The sequence below is a fragment of the Eschrichtius robustus genome, chromosome 2, assembly GCF_028021215.1.
Source record: "Eschrichtius robustus isolate mEscRob2 chromosome 2, mEscRob2.pri, whole genome shotgun sequence".
NCBI classification, from domain to species: domain Eukaryota; kingdom Metazoa; phylum Chordata; class Mammalia; order Artiodactyla; family Eschrichtiidae; genus Eschrichtius; species Eschrichtius robustus.
In genome coordinates, this window is record NC_090825.1 from 20301955 (window position 1) to 20324984 (window position 23030).

The 23030-nt window shown below is 36.1% G+C and overlaps 1 protein-coding gene across 3 annotated transcripts in view; it reads right to left on the reverse strand.

Annotated features, from left to right (window-relative positions):
* The window catches only part of LOC137755944 (cadherin-10), a 118949-nt gene that overhangs the window by 55891 nt on the left and 40028 nt on the right, over positions 1 to 23030 (reverse strand). For all 3 annotated transcript variants that reach the window (XM_068532107.1, XM_068532098.1, XM_068532092.1), the window contains exon 2: positions 236 to 530. In XM_068532107.1, the coding sequence (XP_068388208.1) occupies positions 236 to 530 (295 nt within the window). The remainder of the gene's footprint in view (positions 1 to 235; positions 531 to 23030) is intronic.

Below are 23030 nucleotides of genomic sequence, written 5' to 3' on the forward strand. Positions count from 1 at the left end.
TTTGAAGGAAGTGTCTATTTATTGTATTGTAGAAAGTTACAAACCCATAGGAAGTGAGAAATGCATTCATCCTTTCTTTTTCCTGACTCATTTCATAATTCAGAAAATTAAACACGCACTCTTAGCAGGGAATCAAATATGATTTCAAGTAATTGATCATAATATTTTAAGAATTTCTTGATAATTATTTTTTATACTTTTTGAATACCATCATAAACACTGTAAATGAACTTACCTACAACAGACATTTCGGGAACACTCGCCGTATAAATTTCCTCTGGGAACGTTGGTTCATTGTCATTGATATCATGGATTTTGATCACAAACTCAGACTCCGGTTCTACTGGCCTCAAAGTTCTTCTGTTAATAGCTTGTGCGCGTAGAGTATAAAAGGCCTTTTCTTCCCTATCAATTCTTCTTGTGGCATGAATGTCACCTGTTTTTTCATCAATAATGAAAAGAGTACCAGCTCCATCTCCAGATAAAATATATTTGAGGGATCCATCTCCTTTATCTTGGTCTGAATGAAGCTAGGGGGAATAAAAATGAGCATATCCATGATAATGTCTAAAGATACATAATGCAGAAAGAATTCAAAGAAGGTCTCTCAAGTCACATCTTTGAAAAATAGGGTCAGTTATCTTAGTTCTTGAAATAAGAGTTGAATAAGTATGATCACACTCATCTATATGCTGTAAACAATAGGACTAGCCTTTTACATATCAGTGTGATTTTTATTCTAAATGGAAAAAAGTAATAAAAATAAACCAAACACAGCTCCTTTCTTTGCTTTGCTTGGTAAATAACCATTTCCGTAGGCAAATAACTCCTGACAAAGACATAAGTCATTAGTCTTGATATGCTGGTGTAAACATTGCTTCTCTCATCTCTTTCTGTGAGTGGAAAATTCTTTTACTCTCATATTATGCAAGAAATTTACTTCCTGTAAACTTATTATTAATTATTGGAATTAGCAATATTTTAAGAACTGTTAGGCAAAGTTGCATGAGACATGGCTTCTATGTTAGAAACCCTACCCATCATTCTCTGATTCACACGAATGACAACAACTGCCCCGGAAATATTTGTGGGGTTCAGAGCAAGAGTACAAATAGACGTCTATATAACACCTACCTATATATTTTAAAGTTATAAATCAAATTAATAAACTGTAAAATAAAATATGTTCTATCTAGTCTCCTACCTTGTCAAATCTACCTTCTTAACAACTGCAAACAACAAGTTCTGTGTAGAAACAATGCAATGTAGGGCAAGCCTTTTTCTTGCCTCCTTGCTTATGCCCACAACACTCATCTTCCACAATCTAGTCATCACGTCAAAGAGCTTGGCATGCATTCATGTGGATATATCAGCCTAGTCCACATCCCACCCCAGTGCTAACGCTTGTCCAGGACCCCATGTGTCAAGGGCAAATTCCATCCACAATTGCCCTGTGGTGGATGGGGGATTGGTTCCAGGACCAATCTGTGGGGGATTGGTTCCAGGACCCCCGTGGATGCCAAGATCCAAGGATGCTTGAATCCCTTACATAAAATGGCATAATGCAGTCAGCCCTCGGTATCCATGGGTTCAGCATCCATGGATTCAACCACCCATGGATTGTGCACTATGTTTACCACCTGTGGTTGGTTCAATCTACAGACACTGAGCCCACAGATGTGGAGGGGTGATTGTATATCCTTTTTTAACAGATGCACACTAGGCCAGCCCTCAGGTTTAAGGGTACATATAAAAATGGGTAAATCTGGCCGTTGGTAGACTGACTTGGAGAAGAGACTCTCCAGGATCTAGAAGCTAGTTCAAGGATGTTTGGGCAGGGAATAATGGGTCCCGAGTACTTCAAGGATGGTCTGCAAATGGATGTGCGGGTTCCAGATGTGAATATCCCCTTGCCTGTCATGGAATTCATACCCTGAGGGAGAGACTTAGCCATGCATGCCTTTGTAAAACACAAGGATTGTAAGTTTTTCTCTAATTGTACCACCACACCAATCAATATTTTTTTTAATGCTAAGATCATGTTTCCTTATTTGCAGTAAGAGATTATGCTTTAAAATTTTTATTTTGCTTTTCATCTGCTAAGAAATAGAAAAAGAATGTGTAGATTTTCTAAGTTTTGATAAAGCATATATTATAACTTCGATATCATCATGCACATGTTGTCTTTTTTAAATTTGAGGTATAGTTTTACAATATTGTGTTAGTTTCAGGTATACAGCAAAGTGATTTTGTTATATATTCTTTTTTAAATTCTTTTCCATTATAGGTTATTACAAGATATTGAATATAGTTTCCTGTGCTATACAGTAAACTCTCATTGTTTATGTATTTTGTATATAGTAGTGTGTATCTGTTAACCCCATACTCCTAATTTATCCCTCTCCCTCCTTCCCCTTTGGTAATAAGTTTCTTTTCTATGTCTGTAAGTCTGTTTCTGTTTTGTAAATAAGTTCATTTGTAGCATGTTGTCTTTTTTAATATTCATATAAAATATAGTAATAAATTAGAATAGGCATACTGACCTGTAGCTTAGAAAAATAAAAACTGGAGACAATATCCTTCCATTATGCAAAATATTATAGAGTTAGATATTTATCGAAGTAGGTTTGACTTTTGCTCTTTAGATTATTAAATCAACAAAAATTTTTATCTATTTACCTGTAGAAGTATTACACTGATTATATTCTCTTTAAAGTAGAATTTTGTTACTTTATTTGAAAGTTTCTTTTTCTTTATAGGAGCTTATATCAATGAACTTGGCTGTGAAAACATTTTTATGTGGATATCAAAATTGTTTAAATTAAATGAATATTTAACCCCCTTCCCCAATATATTTTATTACTGGTTAGGTAATACAATATATAGGTAATAGAATATATTATATACAACTGCTGGGTTTACAAAAGCAGTCTATATTTTTGTTAATGGTTTGTAATAATCAGCATTTAGCCATTAAATATGGATCAAACTCCATTTTTCTGATTTTTGGATAAATAACTCATTATTACAGATATAATAGGAAAAAAACTCCAAATGGATACGTACTTGGAGAAAAAGATATAGAAGTCAGGTAACAAATAATTTTTTACTGCATTTTTAGCTATTCATAAACAACAAAGTAAGGTTGAGAAACAAGAAATATCTGCTTTTAACTAAACGGCTCTCAGAAGTAACATATGACTGTGTTGTCCAGGGAACTAGTCTCAAAAAGTCACAAGACTGAAGCTTTTTAGTAACTGAAAATGCACATAGTTGCTGAGAAACTTTCCAATTATATAAATGTACAATAATGTGGCAATTTTCCAAATGACAGATACAAGCATTGCATATTTCTTATTCTGTCTGGGAATCAAAATATTCAAGAAAAGATTATTGATATTATCAATCATCTGATCATATAACTTTGTGATTTGTACTGGACAGTTATGATGTTTATTGTCTATTCACTCAACAATTTTAATTGAGAAATATTTATTTACTCTCATAAGAATCAGGTAGTTCTAAAAGTAAATGAACAATTCCATCCTAGTGCTATGGAAGATTCAAACACAGTGTGTAATGGAAATTCACAGGATAGTCCCTAAACTAGCCTACAGGAATGAGTGAGGATTTCCTTAAGCATATATCACCTAAGTTACGTGATAAAGAATGAGTAGAGGTTAAAACCTGGGAATTATTTTTGCATTTTACAAATTTTACACCTCATAAAGAACACTGGATGAATATAGAACGTAGATTCAGAGTGGAGAAGGAAATAAGACAAGATGGGAATCATTAAGACCAGTTCTGCTCTTCTAATTGGTTAGACGTGCAAAAAAAAAGTTGCTAGTATAGTGAGATTTTAATCTTTATAAAGCTCAGTTTTGCAATATGAATCACAGCAGGATTTTTACCTTCACTTATACTACAGAGAGTGAAAATTAAATCTTGTAATTGGACCACATAGGGTGGCAGTTTCTGTTGGATTAGAAAATTGAACATGATAGTTGGGAATCAAAGAGATGAGGGTTGGAAGCTGGACTGTTGGTTTCGTGAGTCGGAAATGAAAGGATTTCTACCTTCTCATAATTAAGAGAAATGAATTAGATCTATGAATTTATAAATGTTGCTTTTAAGAAACCGGACATAATAATTTTTTCTTGAACTGTGAGAGCCTGCATAAAAGAAAAGAAAAAGCATTTTCTTTTCTTACAGAGGGAAACAATGGAACACTAACACTAGAATAAAAGGACAAAAATGACCATATTTGGGGGCTTGACATTAGTCTATGTTTATTGAAATATTATTTTAATAAACATATTTGAGAATTGGACAAGTAAAGAGACTGCAATTGATATGCACTATGAGGCAGAGACATGCATTTCTAGATGTCCTAAGACTTGGGAAGTTGCTTTCTGCCCTAGATGAACCTGATGGCAGACGGCGTTAACTACTAAGGGGTATGATGATGATGTTGATTTTCTAAAAGTTACAGAAAGAGACCAATGGACAAAGTTCTTTAATTATAGTCCTCTGCCTAAGCTCCCTCTCTCTTTTTCAAGTTTCTCTTTATTATTGTAATTATTTCTTCTTTTGCATACTCTTCCCTCCTTACCCTGGTATTGTCTCTCTCCGTCATTCCTTGTGTGTGTGATAAAATTTTATTTTACATTCCAACTCATTTACTAAGCAATGATCAGACAGGGGTTAGTCCTTATAACTGTAGCTTTCTCACTACTCTTCCTTTTTTCATTTGGATATTAGTTATCAATACTTGGATTTATTAAATATTTAATTAAACAAAATCAGTTAGTTGTTTGTGCTATTGAGATGTGGGATTATGGATCAAGTGCTAAATAACTTAAAGCGTCTACTCTGAAATAAATTTTATATTGATTTGACCTCGTGCTATTTTATTATGTGAGATATTAAGGTTTCTTTAAACATAGAAAAAAAATCAGATTATTGTGGCTTTAGTTCCTCAGTAACCCCTGTGTGAAACATTTGTGCCACAAATCCTTAAGAAGAATTTTATGTTAATACTGACCTTTTCTGTCCTTGAGGAAAGCCTATTAAAAATTCACAACCTGCTGTGTTCCTTGTAAATTCACAAGCAGATAAAGGACATGGCAAGGTACATGACAATTAATGAAAACAGAACAACTGGTACTATGCACACTTAAAAGTCATTTTCCTATTATTTAACTTTTTAAATTTGGATGTGGTTAATTATAACTCATTTGCTTATATTGATTAGTTTAATAATTAAAACTATACAATCCACTGAATTTAAATAAATATTTTAACGGCCAATTATTTAATGAAAGCCTAGTAATTTTAAATGTGGCAGGTTTTTATAACATTTCATGTAAAGCATTCATTTTAATATATTTGTCTAAAACGAAGTTTGTAAGCTAAAAGGGGTCTTGTGGCTTATCTAGTCTAAGGCCATCTTTACTTTTAAGAGGAAGAAACTGAGATCCAATCAATTTTTTATCACACAGGCGTTAAATTAAGACTACACTTGAGGATCAGTGCTTTGTTGGTGGAACTTTTACTTCTTAATATCAGTTCATTTTTATTTTTCAGTTTCTCACATTAAGCTTGGAAATACTATAAAAGCAATCAGAGTATTGATCTATGAAGTACAGGGAATTTAAGTAATTTGTTACCAAAAGGATAACTGATAAAAGATTTTATCTTATAGTTTCTTCCTTGGCTGGAAGAAAAATGAACAAGTTTTAAAACGTAAAAAAACGTATCTATCAATACTGCCAGTAAAAGTCTGATTACTAGTTCAGAGGAATTTATGTTGCTGTGTGAGATTCTTTCTCATTCAGAATACTGATACACTTTTAGATATTGGTCATCGTTGGTATTTGGTTTGATCCCCAACACTGGGAAAAGACAGTAGAGAAAATTAGAATTATATTTGTAGAATTATATTAGGATTGTATTTATAATGGTTAGACTAGTTCTTTGAAGGATACATTTTGATAAATGAATCCAAAGGACTATAAGATACACTATCTGAGTTTAACAATTTCTTGTTTGTGTGTGTTCATTAACTTCAGAATATCAGAAATTGTTGAATAGATTTTCTAATGCACAGTGATAATTTTATGCCTGCTGTTCTTTCAAACAGCCAATATAGTCTATATCGGGTTTTTTAAAAAAATCCAGAATATGGCTAATATGCTATGCTATTCTGGTACCATCATCATTAGCATTTTGCTCTAATTGCTCTAGTGAGTAACATAATATCAAATGGAAAATAAGGCATTGAATCAAGTAACTTTAAGTTTGCATCCAATAAAAAAATACCAGTGAAGATGGTCCAGCACCAGAAAACAGCTGAAAGTATGTTAAAGCAAATAAACACAATCTGGTCAGAAATAAATAAGTAGTTACTCATTTTGTTGAGACTAGGGGAAAAAAGGGAGGGTGGGCAAATCTTGAATTGGAGTGTGTGACATTTACAGAGTAAGATGGAGCATTATTTTAATATTAATGATATGGAAACATATACATTAATTTTTATGAATCCCAATGAAACAATTTTTTCTTCAAAAATAGAAATGGAGAGGAGAAATTAAGCTTATCTATCAATGGAATGGCCTGTAAAAACAACTACAATAATTTAAAAATACCCCATATATATGACTTAGATTAATAAACAATTTTCTGAACAATTTCTTTCTGGGACCAGAAGCAAGTATAGAGGATTAAATGATTGACGGGCAATGTTGTCTGTTTAATTTAGTGTCTGGCAAAAAAAAAATCAAGTGGTTTGTTTTCCACATTTGACAGAGTTCTCTGGAGATCTCCCCCAGGAGTACAAACTCCAGGGGGCGTCCAGATTCAAAAGCTAGAGATTCCTCTTCCTGTTTGGTCTTCTGAGAGTGCAGCCCACTGACAGTTGGCCTTGTGCTTCTGGGCCACCCTGATTGATGAGTCCCATCTTGGATCATCCTGCAGTTTGGGGGGCTTTCTTAGACACCTTTAGGAATTACTCAAGACCCTGCAGCAGGTCAGACTTCTTAGCAGAGAGTGCTATAAAATTCTAAAGACATCTCCTGCTAGGACTGCTGCTAATTCACATCTTACAGTGTCTCAACTCGTACATTTCTTTCCTGGTACTGTAAAGATACCAAGACTACATTGAAGGCATTTCTTTAAGTTTTCCATAAACACAGTTTTATAGGGCATTATCTGCTTCACGACCATAAATGGTATGCATAATACACAGTAGACACATTCTTTCTAATTATTGTATTAGTTTTCCTTTCCAAAGAGAGTTATTGGGGAAATATTTTAGAGAAGGTTCATATTCTTTTAGAAGCCTGGCATCTTCCTTCTATAGTTTTGAAGATCACTAAATTATGCAGAGTATTCCCTTGCAGTGTGAAAATGACATTGAACATTTCACACCTTATTTTCCCCACAACGTGAAGTCTTCTTAAGCATCTTAGATTTATAATATGGGAGTATGTGTAAATACATGTCTAAAAATTGTTAAGTAAATGCAAAATATTTAAAATCAAGAGATTCATTTTTGATTAATAAGGTCTACAGAAATCAGAGAAGAAAAAATAAAGGGTGATCGTCTCTTTTTTATGGGCTTCACAGGCAGCTGAGAATCTTTCCTTCCTTCTTTTAAACAAGAAAGGTATAATGATAGGAGGTATGAAAGGAAGGAGAGGGCTAGGGATACCTATTCACTGAAGGAGTTTATTTAAATAAGTATTTTTTGAATCGGATTGAACTAAACTAAATTGAGGAGGGTAATGAGAATTCTGTGTGCCATTTTAGGACTTAGAAGTTTTGGAGATTTTGCTACAGAGGAAGTATTTGAAGCTGTTGAGTTTCTAAGTCTAATTCATAAAGATGCTTTTATCTTGAAAACTATAGACTGACAAGTACATAATTGGATGCCCAAAGGAGAAGGACTAGGCAGCTGCCTGCTGTCTCTAGGGGTTATGGTCAAGGCGGGGAAAATGAAAAGGGGTTTGGATCTTTACATCTGTTGGATTTTTTTAAGACACGGACTGAAATGGGAATCTGAAAAAGGGCTATGAATGCTATCCCCCCTCCAAATCGTGTGTGTGTGTAAAATACAAAAAGAATGTTAATATGCGGTATCAGGGAGTACAAATATAGCCCTAGACCACTAAATTAAAAACTTCTATTCTAGGTAGATTTTATATGTTTTTCCACATACTCACACACACACACATACAAAAGGAATTAAGAAATCAAGGTAGATGTTCTCCTTATGAAAGGGGATTGCTCATTTGGTGGAGAAACGTTCATATCTTCATCAAATGAGGAAACCTAGACCCCAAACTTATCTGACAATATCATGCCCCTACAACTTGTGTCCTTCCCCAGTACCTTGATTTATCCACCCTGAAAATTCTTACTCATCGATAAAGATCCTATTTATATCTTATCTCCTATATGAGGCATTTTTTCAAACTCCTTTGTAAGGCTGAATTGACCTCTCTTTCCTTAGTGCCCCAATTATCATGTGCATCTGTTTGTATGAATGTGTATATAGGTATTTTATATATATGTATATACATATAAAATTTTATAACCACTTCAAATTTTGAACTATTATTTTTATAAGTCTTTATGGAACTACAAATATATTTTGAGGATGAGAACCGAGTTTTCTATTCTTATGGACTCCTAACATTTCACAGTACATAATAAGGAATTATTTACTTGTAAAAGGAAATGGACATCAGAGTCAAATACCACAGACAGGAGGAATAAAGAGTTCATTTTGTGCTACTTCTTTGGAAAGAAGTGAAATTCTTCTGAATGGAGTGAAATGGAATTAGAAGTCCATAATGAAAAGTGGGGATCAGCGATTACATTGAAAGGATAAATGTACATAAATAAAATCTTATTCTTCATATTGAAAAAGATTGGGGCTATAAATTAGCTAGAAATTCCAGTTAACTATGAGATGGTATCAGTGGGATATGATATATACATGGATTACCGGGAGACCTATTTACATTTTTCAGTGAAGAGCCAGGGATAGAAATGCAAATCCAAATGTATCTCTAAAACCATATGGCAAGTCATTGTAGACGTCTGTAATTTAATTAAGAGTAGGATAAGGTAGTTAGGTAATAATAGCAGGATAACATTCCCACTGACAACATATAGAACATCCAGCTGGACTACAGAAAAAGAAAAAAGTCACATTGCTAAGGCCAAATTGCTGTGTAAACAACAGGAACTGAATGGATTAAAACCTGGGAGGAGAGGATTGTTCAGAGGTGAACAGAGGACTTGCAGCTGCTTTTTCCCCGGGGGAATTTGCCAGTTCTGAGCCTGGGTTTGGAGGTAAGAATCTGTGATTGTCCCAAGAGGAAGGTACTTCTGGAATAAAAGAAGTCAGAAAAGAGTTTAGGGTTCACATGGTAGTGGAGTGAAAATACTGGGGAAGTGAAGGTCCTCAAATGCATTGCCTGTCTTTCCATAAAACATTTGTTGAATTATGAGTCTGTAGATGGCTAAGGGCCAGGCTGAAAGCTTCTGAAGGCCAGAATGTAATTGTCACATTCCCAGAGACTGGTGGGTCTTAGGTTCAAAAAAAAAAAAAGACTCATGAGGAGGTGAAATTTGAAAGCCCTTCAGGGAATGCCGGGTTGAACCTGAGGATCTGCAGGGACTTTGCACCTAGGAGTGTTCAACAATTCTTAGTGCCTCTGTAGGCTAAAAATACAGACTCACAGATTTGGTCCCTTGAAAAATGGTCACTGCCAGAGAGAAGAGAAAGCAAGAAATGTGTTGTTCTTCATGCAAAGTGGCAAAACATACAGATTATTCCCTCCTGGAGAATTCTGTCAATTGTTGAAGGAGCATCAAGCAAACGATTAAAGATCTAAACTGAGAATTTCTGAAGGGCAAAACTAAATATCCTGAAGAATTGGGGGGCAAAAGAGACAGGACCCACTCTCACTTGGAGGGTTCACCTTCTTGGTAAAGGGATAAACAGTGGTAGACGTAGGCTTACCAAATGGCAATTCAATCTGATCTTCCTCAATCCTTGATTGAAATGTAGTGATATATCATTTGCCTTATAACCAAAGAATCAGAACCAATAGGAAATCTATATTTATATATATATATATATATATCCATCTATTTTTCTATATATCTACGTATTGTTTGGAGAATTTTAAGGAATTGGCTCATGGGATTGTGGAAGATACAAAGTCTGAAATCCATCGGGAAGGACAGCAATCTCAAAATTTGTAAGAGTAGATGTTGCAATTTTGAGTCATAAATCCACAGTCCAGGCCAGTAAGCTAGAAACTCAGGCTGGGTTTCTTTGTTACAGTTTTGAGGCAGAAGCCATTTTTCTTTGGGAAACTTCATGTTTTGCTCTTAAGGTCTTCAGTTGATTGGATGAGGCCCACCCACGTTATGGAAAGCAATCTGCTTTAATTATAGTTTACTGATTATGAAGGTTAATCACATTAAAAAAAAAAAAGCCTCCATAGCAACATCTAGATTAGTGTTTGACCAAACAACTGGTCACCATGTCCTAGTTGACACATAAAATTAATGATCACAGATGATAAGCAAATAATCCAAAAAACAATCAAAAAATTCTTTCTGGTGAAAAATAACCCATTATACATAATGTATGGTAGGAAAAGTTACTATCCATGCAAAAAGGCAAGATCATATAACCAATACAAGAGTAAAAACAGAATAGAAAAAGACTGTATATGATAAACATATTGTATTTAGCAGACAAAATTGAAAGATAACTATGCATAATATATTTGAAAATGTAAGGAAAAAGTGGAAAGAGCAGATGAAAAATGGAGATTGAGAAAAGAATCAAAAGAACATTCTAAACCAAAAATACAATGTCTGACTTTCATAAATCTATAGACAGTGTTTACAGCAGATTGGAATATAGTAAAACACAAGGTTAGTCTGTTGAAAGGTAAGCAGACATTGCCATCAAGGAGTTAGGTGTATAGAAAATACAAACCTGAAATGCAGAGAGAAAAAATTATGAGAAAAAATAGATAAGATCACTGGATGCCTGTGAAACAGAATCAAAAGTTGCAACACACATGAAATTGGATTCCCAGAACGAGAGAAACGAGAATGGAATGCAAATTATATTTGAAGGAAAAAATGGGTAAGAATTTTAAAAAACTGATGAAAGATACCAAGAAACAGATTCAGTAAGATCTGAGAAACTCCAAAAGGATAAATAAAAGTAAAACAACAAATAATCCCATTATAGTCATATTTTTGAAATTTGAAAACATAGAGAAAACTGTAAAAGTATTTGGGAACAAAAAAGATACATTAACTTCAAAACAGCAAGTATTAGTCTGATTGCCTGTTTCTGAAAAGATAGGATGGAAGCCAAAACATGATGGAAAGATATCTTAAAGCAGTGATGGAAAATAATGAGCTACCTGAAATTCTACACTGTGCAAAAATAGGCTTCTCAAAGGAAGTTGAAATAAGTATGCTTTTGGACAAAAACTAAGGGTATTTACCCCAATAAGTATTCAGTAAAAGGAATATTAAATTGGAGTTTTCTCAGAAGAAAATGATCCCAAATAAAATTTGTGAAGGGAATGAAAACACCAGAATGATAATTATGTGGTAAATATAAAGAATTACTGAATATACAAAACAATAATAGTAATATCTTTGGATGCCGGAATAAAGTACATGACAATAACATAATAGAAATAAAGAAGAGGGAATAAAATTTTAAAGGATTCTAAATTTAAACTGGTTTGTGAAAATACATTGAAATGTGCAGTTTTGATATGCACACTTTTCTGTATGATTATTATTCCTCAATACAAAGTTAGCATAATTTATCTTGATGTCTTCCCACCTTCCATCGGACCCCACCACCTTCACCCACTACAACGCTAGGCTTGTAAGTCTGGCTATAATTCCCAAAAGAAAAGGATGCCAATATAATGGAATATAAAGAAAAACATAGAGAATAATAAAACAAACAAGTGAGTGCCAGAGTTCCATAAATGTCAATATTTTGCAAATTTATGTTGGATCTCTTTGCTTTAAGAAAGAAAATAAAACTAAAATAAACTGTAATTCAGTAGTTGAAGCCTTCTCTGCCCTTTCATTCCTTTCCTTACATCTTTATACATATCATCATCTTGAAGTCTGTGTGCCTCTTTTCCTTACGTATTTTATATTTTTGCAATGTGAGTAATAGCACTTATCCTAAACAGAATGTTTCATTTCCACCTTTCCCACAAATTTAACTCTTATTTTAGTAAACTGCATGATTATCAAGCCAGTTTTTCAAACTAAAGTCCTAGGGGCCATTGATTTTTTCCCCCCCAACTCTACCTATTTATTCCATAAGCAAATCTTTTGGACTTCAAATGTATTTCCAACTGCTTCTCACAGCCTCCACTGCTGTCATTCCAATACAAGTCACTGTAATCTGTCACTTAAGTTTCCACCTAGTCGCCCCACCTCTATTTCCATCCTTCTATAGTTACTCTCCACCCACTAGCCAGTGATCATTTAAAAATGCAGATCGGTACAGCCACTACTCTGCTCAAAATCCACCTGTGGCTCCCCATTACATTTAGAACACAGTCTAAACAACGCCTTACCCTCATTTACAACATTCATTGTGATGTAGTCCTGGCCTGTCATGCTGGCCTCAACTCTTTCCATTCTCCCTTCAACCACTTGAACTCACACTGACCTTCCTATTTCTTGAACATGCTAAGTTTATTTCTACTCTCGCTTTAGCATTTGCTATTTCTTTGAATGATACACACTTCCTCACTTAATATTTATAGGTGATTTCAGGTATCGCTTTTGTGCTTTCATATCTTTTTTCCCTTGGTTTCTCTCGCTCTGTCATTCTCTTCTCAATTTGTAAGAAATTCTTTATATATCTGAATATTAATAATCTGTTGTTATATCATTGCATGTTTCTTCTTTTACTCTGGGATGTTTCTTTTAACATAGGTAATAGTTTCTTTTGTCCTAGAGAATGCTTAATTTCAATGTAGTTAAATTTAACAATAATTTATTTTATGCTTATTCCTTTTTGTACCTTATTCAAGAATGATTACCTAACCCAAAGTCATACTTATGTTTTCATATAATCTGTTCACTTTTAATATTTTTAAAGCTTTTCTTTGACATGTAGCTCACTTTTACCATATACACACATTGTTGTGTGTATATGTGTGTGTGTGTGTGTGTGTGTGTGTGTTTGGTGTTAGGAACAGATCAACTTTTTCTAGTAAGGATTTACAACAGATATTTATTAAACCATTGATCTTAATTCCAACTCATTTAAAATTTTTCTATATAAGCACAGGTGTGTTTTGTTATTTATTTATTTTGACCATTATGTCAACAAGAAGAGCATGGCCAAGGCCTAGCTCATGCTGCATCATGCTGCTCATGGGACTGCCTCCCAGGTGAAGACCATCATGGAGCAGGGCCCCAGTTCACCTCCTCCAACTCCCTGGTGCTGCAGACCTGCGTGGGCACGGTACTCATCTTCCTCGTCAAGTACGTCCTCAACAACCTGGCCACTGGCCTGGTCTTCAGCATTGTCCTGGTCAGCTCTCCCTCATGGCCTTTGGTGTCTAGAAGCCCATGATGGATGTGGTACCCCTGGATCATGCTGGGCCACAGACATCCAGTCCCCAGAAGCTGCCTCGTCCTTGGGGCCCACCTCTCTGCCCGACAGTCTCCAAACCCCCAGAGCCAGGCAGGCTCCCACTGGACTGCACCCCAGGATGAGCCACATGTGGTGGCCACCCCAGGCGGCACAGGCCTGATCCGGGCCTTGGTTGTTCCTCCTGGATCATGGGCAGGTGAGGCCCAGAGGCAGGACTGGAGAGCCCCTGAGAAAGGTTATGGCCACTCACAGACATGCTGCAGGTTCCAAGATGGGCCGCCAGGGATCCACGGCTGGCCTGGGTCTCAGGACATTTCCAGAGGGACGAGAGACAAACAAAAATTTCTATATAACCATGGGTACATTTTAGGGCCTTCTATTTTGTTCCATCTGTCTATTGTCACAAATATAGCATTATTACTAATAACACATTCAATTTCTGAAGCTCTGCAATGATTGTTAATACCCATTCAAATAAGTACCCTTCCTTATCTGTCCTTTAAAAAATTGTCTTGAGGGTTCTTGGTCCTTACCACATGTAGTTTTACATCAGCATGTTACTTTCTACTAAAAAATAAAGAACAAAAGTCTTGCTAAAAATCTGATTGGAATTGCAATGAATTTACAGATTAAATTGGAGAGAGTATCATCTTAAACATGAACACATCCTATTCTCAAAAATTGTGTATATCTCCAGAGCCTTAGCTGCACAGTAGAAATACCTGATGGAGTTTTTAAAAACCCTGATGCCTGTACCACACCCTAATTCAATTAAATAAAAATTTCTGGGACCTTTCCATGGGTCCTGAAGTTAACGTGGCAAGCTTCAGCTTCTTCGGATACCTGGCCTGGGGGGCTATAATAATTACCATATTAATCTCTGATTGCTGATCTCTTAGGTGCTTTAATATCTCACTGAAACTACAGCTCATATCCACAGTAGTTTTATGTTGACGGACTGTATATTTCTGAAAGCTTAAGGTATTTTACAAAGAATCATGCCATGTGGAAACTTTGAAGCATAAATCTGCCAAACATCTGAATAAAGAATTCCTCACCTGGTATGTAAGGGAACTCCTCACCACCACTATGACAAACCAGGAAAAATGGGCCCACCTCAGCCCCTCAGAATTTTCCCGGCTTCAGAAATATGCTGAGTGGGGGTGACTTGCACTCGGTTTTCAAAGCTTCACTTGTGTCTGCTGTTTCTTAAAAACAACCAGCTTAAAATAATCAGTAAGCCAATGAGGTATATTTTGGGGTTGTACATTTTGTTCCTATTCAGCTCCCTTCTAAAACTCAACTTTCATTTCCTTTAAATGAAATGTATGTGACGATGACCTCCAAATGTATATATGTAACCCAATCCTCTCCTCTCAACTTCAGCTCTAAATATGCAGCTGTCTAGTTGACATCTTCAATGGGATGGCTTATTGATATTTCACATTTAACAGATCCAAAACAGAATTCTTGTTTCCCTTCTGTTCCATCAAAATAAAACAAAAATGAAAGCACATTTCTGTTACTCCCTTAAAGAAAAAAAATTTTATATATCTCCATTTATTAAGGACATATAGCTGCCCTTCAGTATAATTTTATATTTGTTTTGATATCTAGCTCACTTTTTCCATCTGAATTTGTGGGACTTGTTGTTTGGTCTCTAGAGACCTAAGGGCACGAGTTGGACAAGTCTATAAAGCCTCTGGAACTAAACTTCGATGGGTACAAACAAGTGTTATCCACTAAGGACATGAGATTGAGATATGGGGCATTCAAACGCTCACCACAAAGCTCCTTGAGTCAATTTTCTCCATCCCTCTCCCCCAAACAAAAAAAGTTACATAAATTTCTAGGAGCAATTGGTTACTACAGCCAATGGATTCTTGATTTTGCTGCCCTTGCCAAGCCTCTGATGCCCTCCTTCCAGATACCACCCAGAGCCAATTTCCTGAGTTTCAGAGGCATTAACCCCCTTTGAAGCCTTAAAATTAACATTATCCACACCCCTAGCTCTCAGCTTACCTAATTTTGACAAACCTTTTCATCTTTACTGTCATGAAAATAATGGGATTTTAAGACAATCTTCTGCCTCTCAGATACATCCTATATTTCTCATGCCAGTTAGACCCTGTGGCATCAGGTGTCCAAACATTATTTCAAAAGGGGTTAATCCATGTCACCTATTTGGAGTATTTTGGAATTTTATAAGGGCCAGGAGTAATGCTTCTGGCTGTTTAAGTCCAGTTTCATGACAGATCTTTCCTAAAGTCCTTTATATGTCTAAATTTTTACACTTACTGGCATCACTAAACCTTCTATTCCTGGGTTAAGTGAATATTGTGGGAATTTACATGAATGATCTGATGCTGTGACTAGCTAATAGAAGAACTAACTAGTATCTTGGAGCATACTGCCAACAGGTGAAAGGGGCATGATCTCCACCGACTGACAAGGCTTCCGTCCCTCTCAACCAGGAGACCAGGTGTACATCAAGGTCTTTAGAGGAAAACACTCACTGTCGACCAGCTGGGAAGGACCTTACAAGGTATTGCTAACCACCTAGTCTGCCAACAAAATAAAAGAAAAATCCTCCTGGATTCATACAAGCCACACCAAAAAAAACCCATATCACCTGACAATTGGGAGACAATCCCTACAGGTGATCGATCTTAAAGTAAAGCTTTTCCAGAGCCAATTCCCAGTCTCCAGAAGCAGATGGCATTATGAAGTAGACAACTTTCCCCTAGATCAGGGATCAAGAAACTTTACTTTTACCTATTCCCCACCTTTAAAGATTCCCCATACACAAACCAAGCAAATAAATAAAACAAAGAAAAAGCACTTTTTCTTATTAATGAACAATTTTTTTCTTCTTCTACATTAATTAATCATTTATTAGAAGGCTGACTAGAGGTTGCTTGTTTCTATCTACTGTCCCTCTATGCTTCCACTATGGCTCTCTTTCAACCTACGTCTTGCTCTTATTAACACTTACTTTTTCAACAGGTCAGGGGCAAACCAAACACTCCCTTATGTCAGTTTACCAAACCCTGGTCATGTTAACTAATCAAGCTGACTGTTGGTTATGTCAGCATCTATAGTGCAAAAGAATCTGAACTAGTTTTCATTCCTTCCAGTATGGAAGGTGGAGAACAGGGTATGGTATCCACAGCTAGAAAAACATCAGTCTGCCTCTTCTTCTAGTGAGTTATTTGGGCCCAGGAAAACCTCTCTAGAAACTCAAGGGCTGTTCCTTGCCCTGATAAAGACAATAGGTGAAATCTTTTCCCTTGGTATTGAAAACAGATGTGCCACTGGACCTTTCCTGGTGACATATCAGGGCAATATTGCAGTCAAACTCTGTGGCTTGATTCCATGGATGGCATATTCAAACCTATCAAGGAGATGAAAAGTGACTCCAGCACTACCTTTTATGGCACAGATGTTTGCCAAATCACCAAATGCCAAATCACCCTTGTACGACTTGGGGTGTCTCGGCTGCTCCTCTGATTAGACTGTCCAATACCCCAAACTATACATGGATAGACCAAAAATCTGGACGAACTTGGCCAGATGACAAAGCTAAGCTTTATAGTTGCCAAAGCCAAACTGCAGGCCTCCTCTATCAGATATTCCACAACTTGTTCTGCTCTTATAAACTGTCAGGAGTACATGGAAAGTAGAGATATGCGGATGCTAATTTTACTAGTAGCATGGAATCCCCTGATCTAGGAAATTATAGATTCCACTCTGACCTTGCTTTTGAAGCACACTGGCCTTTTTATCTTATGTGGTGACAAGATATGTAAAAGGTTCCCACCTAAATGGTCAGGATGTTATGGACTCAGATACTTAGCTTTTTCTGCCACCAGAAAACTCTACCTTAAATACCAGCCAAATTACAAACTTAAGCTCCTTTGCCCATAAAGGCATGCCACATAAATGGATTAGATGAGAAATCATAGAAAGTCTGCTTGTGTATCAACAATCCAAGTTCTTTGCAGTGTTGAGGACCTTATTCCCAAGCTTTGGAACTCATGCATTGGAAAAGACGATCTTAAAACTTTTTACAGTAACAGAACCAGAGTTCAATACCACTACGTGAACTTCAGCACTGCCCCAGTCAGTAGCGAACAGCTTAGCCTCCGCTGAACTCCAAATCAGCACGCCCATAATAGATACACTGACTGCCCAGCAAGGAGGAAATTATGGGGGAAAATGCTGCTTCTATTAATTCAAACGGGACAAATAGTATCTAACTTACATCTGTTGAAAGATAAGATTAACACTTTCCATCAGATAAATGAAGCAGAGCCATTTTATTGGACTGATCTATTCCTAGGATTGGGAAGCTGGTTTAATGGGGTGTGAGGAAATGTGCTTCCATTTGATCCTTTTTGTTTTTTCATTCTCATTTTAATCTATGTTCTTTTCTCCCTTTGCAGATCTCTTACCATTCAGCTACTAAACCAATTCTGTTCTCCACAGTCATCAGCTAAGCTTTAAATATGTGAAACTTCCAGGGAAGTTTCAAAGGAGGGGCCTGACGGGGTTCAGTGCAGGCTGCTCCCAAATATGTCACTTTGGTATATTGATTATTCTGAATTAAAGTTACTCAGGAAACAGTTGTTGCAAGGACATTCGGGCCCTCCTTTGTCCCCCTGAAAGCTGGAAATAAATCCCCCACGTGAAGGCTGCCCTCCCTGAACCTGGAGGGTAGAAGGCATCCTTACTGCCCGAGATAGGGAATTCAGGACCAAGGAGGCTGTGAAAACAAACCTTGTTACTTCTTCATTAATTTACTACCCGGAGCCCAAGCCCCTTTGCTTTTGCCAATTCTTCACAAATTATTGTCTCTTTGCCTAAAAAGGATAAAAGATGTTTGCTTCGGTCACGTCTGTGAGCCGCATATCTTTAGGACTCCGGTACGTCCAAAATTAAATTTGTTTTTCTCTTGTTAATCTGTTATATGTCAATTTAGTAATTAGGCCAAAGATCCTAGGAGGGAAGAAGGGAAATGTTTTCTTACCCTAAATATTACTTTCAAACTTTCTCTGTAAATATAATTAAGGTAGACTTTTAAAAACACAGAGTTGATTTTGGTTCTATTCCTCCAGCCCCACAATGATTAATTTTCCTTTCCAACACAACATCTTTGACCCCACTCTTACTTTCTCCTTTCTTCACAAACACAAATTGTCTAAATTCTTCATTTTCTGTGTTTCTTTTTTCTTTAATTCAACCACAAACTCTTCCACAACTGCCTTAATTTCCTCTCAAGCTGCTAACATTAAACAGCTTTCATCTTTCTGAAGACAATCTCCCAGAACCTTCTGACATGTTCCAAAAGGAACTGTTTGAGATTCAAACTTTGCTTACAGCTGTTAGCCTCTGATTTTTCCTCATCAGAACCCTTTGCCTCTCCAGTCTTTAGTATGTTCTCTTTTTTTGGTTGTTTTTCACTCTGATTTTTGATGTGAAATCCAAATACTGAATTGTACATGTATTCTCTTGTTGGACAAAGAAGTCAAGGCTGGATATTATTTTTCTTGAGGATATGGAATACAATACTCCATTATCTTCTTCATATTAGTATTGCTGTTAAGAAATCTGTAGTCTTTCTGATGCCTGATCTTTTTATAAGACCCATGGATCTATTTTTCTCTGGGAGCTTGTAGAATCTTTTGTTTGTCCAGATTTCTGAAAATGCATGGTATCGTTCTTTGGTGTTTGTACATTTCTATCAAAATTGCAGGTTACACACCAGGCCTTTACATTCTTCAGTCCCATACCATTCTATTCTAGAATATTCTAATGAATTTTTCATTGATATGCCCTCTCTTCCATTTTTCTTGTTCTGGAACTCTTATTATTCAGATACTGATCCTCATTGTTTTTCCCTTTAATTTCATCATCCTTTGGCTCTGATCTTCCGTCTCTTTGCCTTCTTGCTTTACTTTCTAACTTACGTTCTGAATGTTATTCTCCACATCACCTACTGAGAGTTTTATATTTATCATACCTTTAAATTCCAAATACAATTTTTTTCTTCTATGTAAGTTCACTTTTTAAAAAAATTATGTGTATGTAGCAGATAGTATTTTCCACAGGTGATTGCAACAATATTTCCATTCTATATCCTATTCCGAGAACTTGCTACTCCCTAGTCAAGAGGATGTGCCCAAGAGCCCTCCTCTTGAAGCGCCAACAAGAGGTAGAATCTAGTTCCTCGCCTCTTGAATCTTGTAATAGACAGAATGTAGCCAAGGTATGATACATGATTTTCGAGGCTGAGTCAGAAAATGTGAAGAGACATCTGCTTTGTGAGCTGTAACACTTGGGACTATACCCCTGAGCCACTGAGCAAGCAGTCCAGCTGTTCTGAAGCTACTAGACTCTGAGGAACCCCTCAGAGCAGGGGAGAGACCACACGGAGAAACACAGAGACTAACAGAGAGAGAGAGAGAAAGGTCCAGCCCACCTCAAGTACTCTATCTTTCCACCTACCATTTGCCTGAAACTTCACAAGAAACTCTAAGCCAGACACACCCAGCCAAGTCCTTCCCAACATCCTGAACCACAGGAACTACACCAAATAATAAAATCACCGTTGTTGTGGTAGGTCATTAAATTTTACGGTGTTAGGCAGCAATGGCTAGCCAGAAAGGTAATCTATTTTATTTTATCGGTGAAACATATGTTAATTAATATTGAATTATATATTAATATATATTAATCCTACATACCTGGAAACTGGTGCTTGTTTATGAGTTTTTTTCTCTACATGTTCTCTAATTCCTTCAAATTGCTTTTTCTCCCTATTTTTCTGTGATTTATAGTAACAGCTTTCTTCAAATGTCTTGACTGATACTTTAACTAGATATATAATGTTATGTTACAAATAATTTATCTCTCAGAAAATTTTAGAAATTGTGACATTCTTTTAACACCCAATATTGTTATTGAAAAGTCTACTCAGAACCTGATTTTCATTTGGTTATAGTAAAAAAAAAAACAATCTGGTTATATAGTATTTACACTGAAGATCTTGTCCTTGTAGTTTTAAAATCTTGTGATAATAATTCTAGAAGTTAAGCTTCTTCACTTTAATGTTTTATGGAGTCCTTTCAGTCTGATCATTGACGTTTTTCCTCAGCTTTGGGAAAAAAAATATTATATTGTTTAATATTTGATTATCTCTACATTTTCTGATTTCTCTCTCTCTCTTTTTTTCTGTCCCTCTCCTTCCTTTTCTTCCTCTTTTTCTACGTTTTCTATTAGAAGCTTATTAGACATTCTGGATTAATCTTTGAGTGTTTGATTCAGATATAAATTTTAAATCTGCCTTGATTATTTATAATTTGAAATAAAATTTTTGTTTCAAGTAAGTCTTTTTATAAAAATGTCCTACTTTTTTTCACTTTCTTAGAAGATACAATTTCATATTCTGAAGTTCTTTACTTTTCTCTGACTTATTTCTTGTTCCCCAGAGAGTGATGCTCTATTTATCAAATGAAGTTCTTCTTTTTTTGCCTGTGCTGTGGGATTTTCTGAAGTGTTAGTGACATTTTGTTATTCTTTTAAATTTGTGTAAAAGGTTCATTAGAAGCTTAAATGACTTTTCTTCTTCTTTACAAGCCTAGCTATTAAATGACCCCGAGGACTACACGTTGTCCAAATGGGATTGTCAAGCAGCCAAGCAGTTGGTAAGCAGTGCATGGTGGCAGCTGCTAGGTTGACTTGCCCCACTTCCATAGATTTGTCCACTATAGACACAATGAGCCAAAATGGATTTAGACAGTTTATTACTGTAAGCAGAGCAGGTGCCTTAAGCTTCATGTTTGTATGGTTTCCCTTGCTTCCCAGATCCCAAGGGCTGATGCAGCATCACAGACCCACGGTGCGTATTGTGGATCTGTGGCACAGGAAATCCCCAAGGGAATTTCTAGCACTACCTTAGTTTCCCTGGGATGCAAGCTAACCCTCATGAGGAATGGAAGGGAGAGGCTTTTAATCTACTGTCCTGGAACACTGCTGGTGAGTGAGCTATTTTCTATTTGTACTATTCTGGAATGTAAATTAACCTAAGCAAATTGGCTGTTAATACCTGAAAGTGAAGAAATGTGAGAGATTTATGAAAAACTGTCTTCCAACAAGGATAGGATCTGTCTATGGGGATTGAGAACTTCAAAATAAACTGTGCAAATGAGATGCCTGATGGTGATAAGCTCCCATCTCCACTACTGTACCCAACTACTGGGTATTAGTAACACCCAATATGAGAGCCATAATCACTTCTAGGAAGATATCTGATTGGATGTTTTGCTTATACTTAGTCGAGGTGGGAGGTGGAGGGGTAGCAAGGAGAAGGTATCAAGGTGGTGGATTGTTGAGGAGGAAGTAAACTAAACAACCAATGAGTACGAATTCAAGTTGAAAGTAATACTCACTTCCAAATAATACTCACTTTCATCTCAGCTTTCTCCCATACTACTCTCATTAATGTCCACATCTATTCTGTTGTTGGGTGGACCTATCACCGTGACCCACTGCACTTTTAGTTGCCCGTAAAATCTTCATAATTTTTGTTCATCTGAAATCTCATCAGTTTGTTCCCTGTGCTTCTTATCTATACATATCATTTTCTTCTTCTTTATGTGGGAAAGGAAATAATCAAGAGTGATGAGGCTACCATGTTAAAGGAAACCTGCCTTTAAAAAATATAGGTCAATTATACTGAGCCAAATTAAAACTGTAGGCTCTAATTGCTCCACAAATAATTGTGGTTTAACTTACATTACAGTAAGTCCCCTACATATGAATCTTCAAGTTGCGAACTTTCACAGATGTGATCGTGCTATTTGCATGTCCAATCACGTAAGTTAGTTCATGTGTCTGGCGTACATTGTCACGTGTGTGCATCCTCTACAAGTGGTTGTGCTTTTGTGTACCTTACTGTAGTACTTTACTTTTTGTGTTCGTTTGTTTGTTATGTATTATTTGTGTGAAAAGTATTATAAACCTATTACAATACAGTACTACATAGCCAATTGTGTTAGCTGGGTACCTAGGCTAACTTTGTTGGACTTATGAACTAATTGGACTTATGAACTTACTCTTGGAATGGAGCTCCCTTGTATGTAGGGGACTTACTGTATTAAATAAAATATAACTGTGAAGTTGTGTTAGTTTTTTATTTTTTTGCTGTAGAATCTCCAAATTTCAAGGATATTTAAAATCTACAAAATGTAGTAGTTGTTTTGTATGATTAGATCAAGAGGTCTTTTTCCTAAGGTTTAATTAAAATCACTATGCTCCATCCTTACTGAAAAATCGCTCA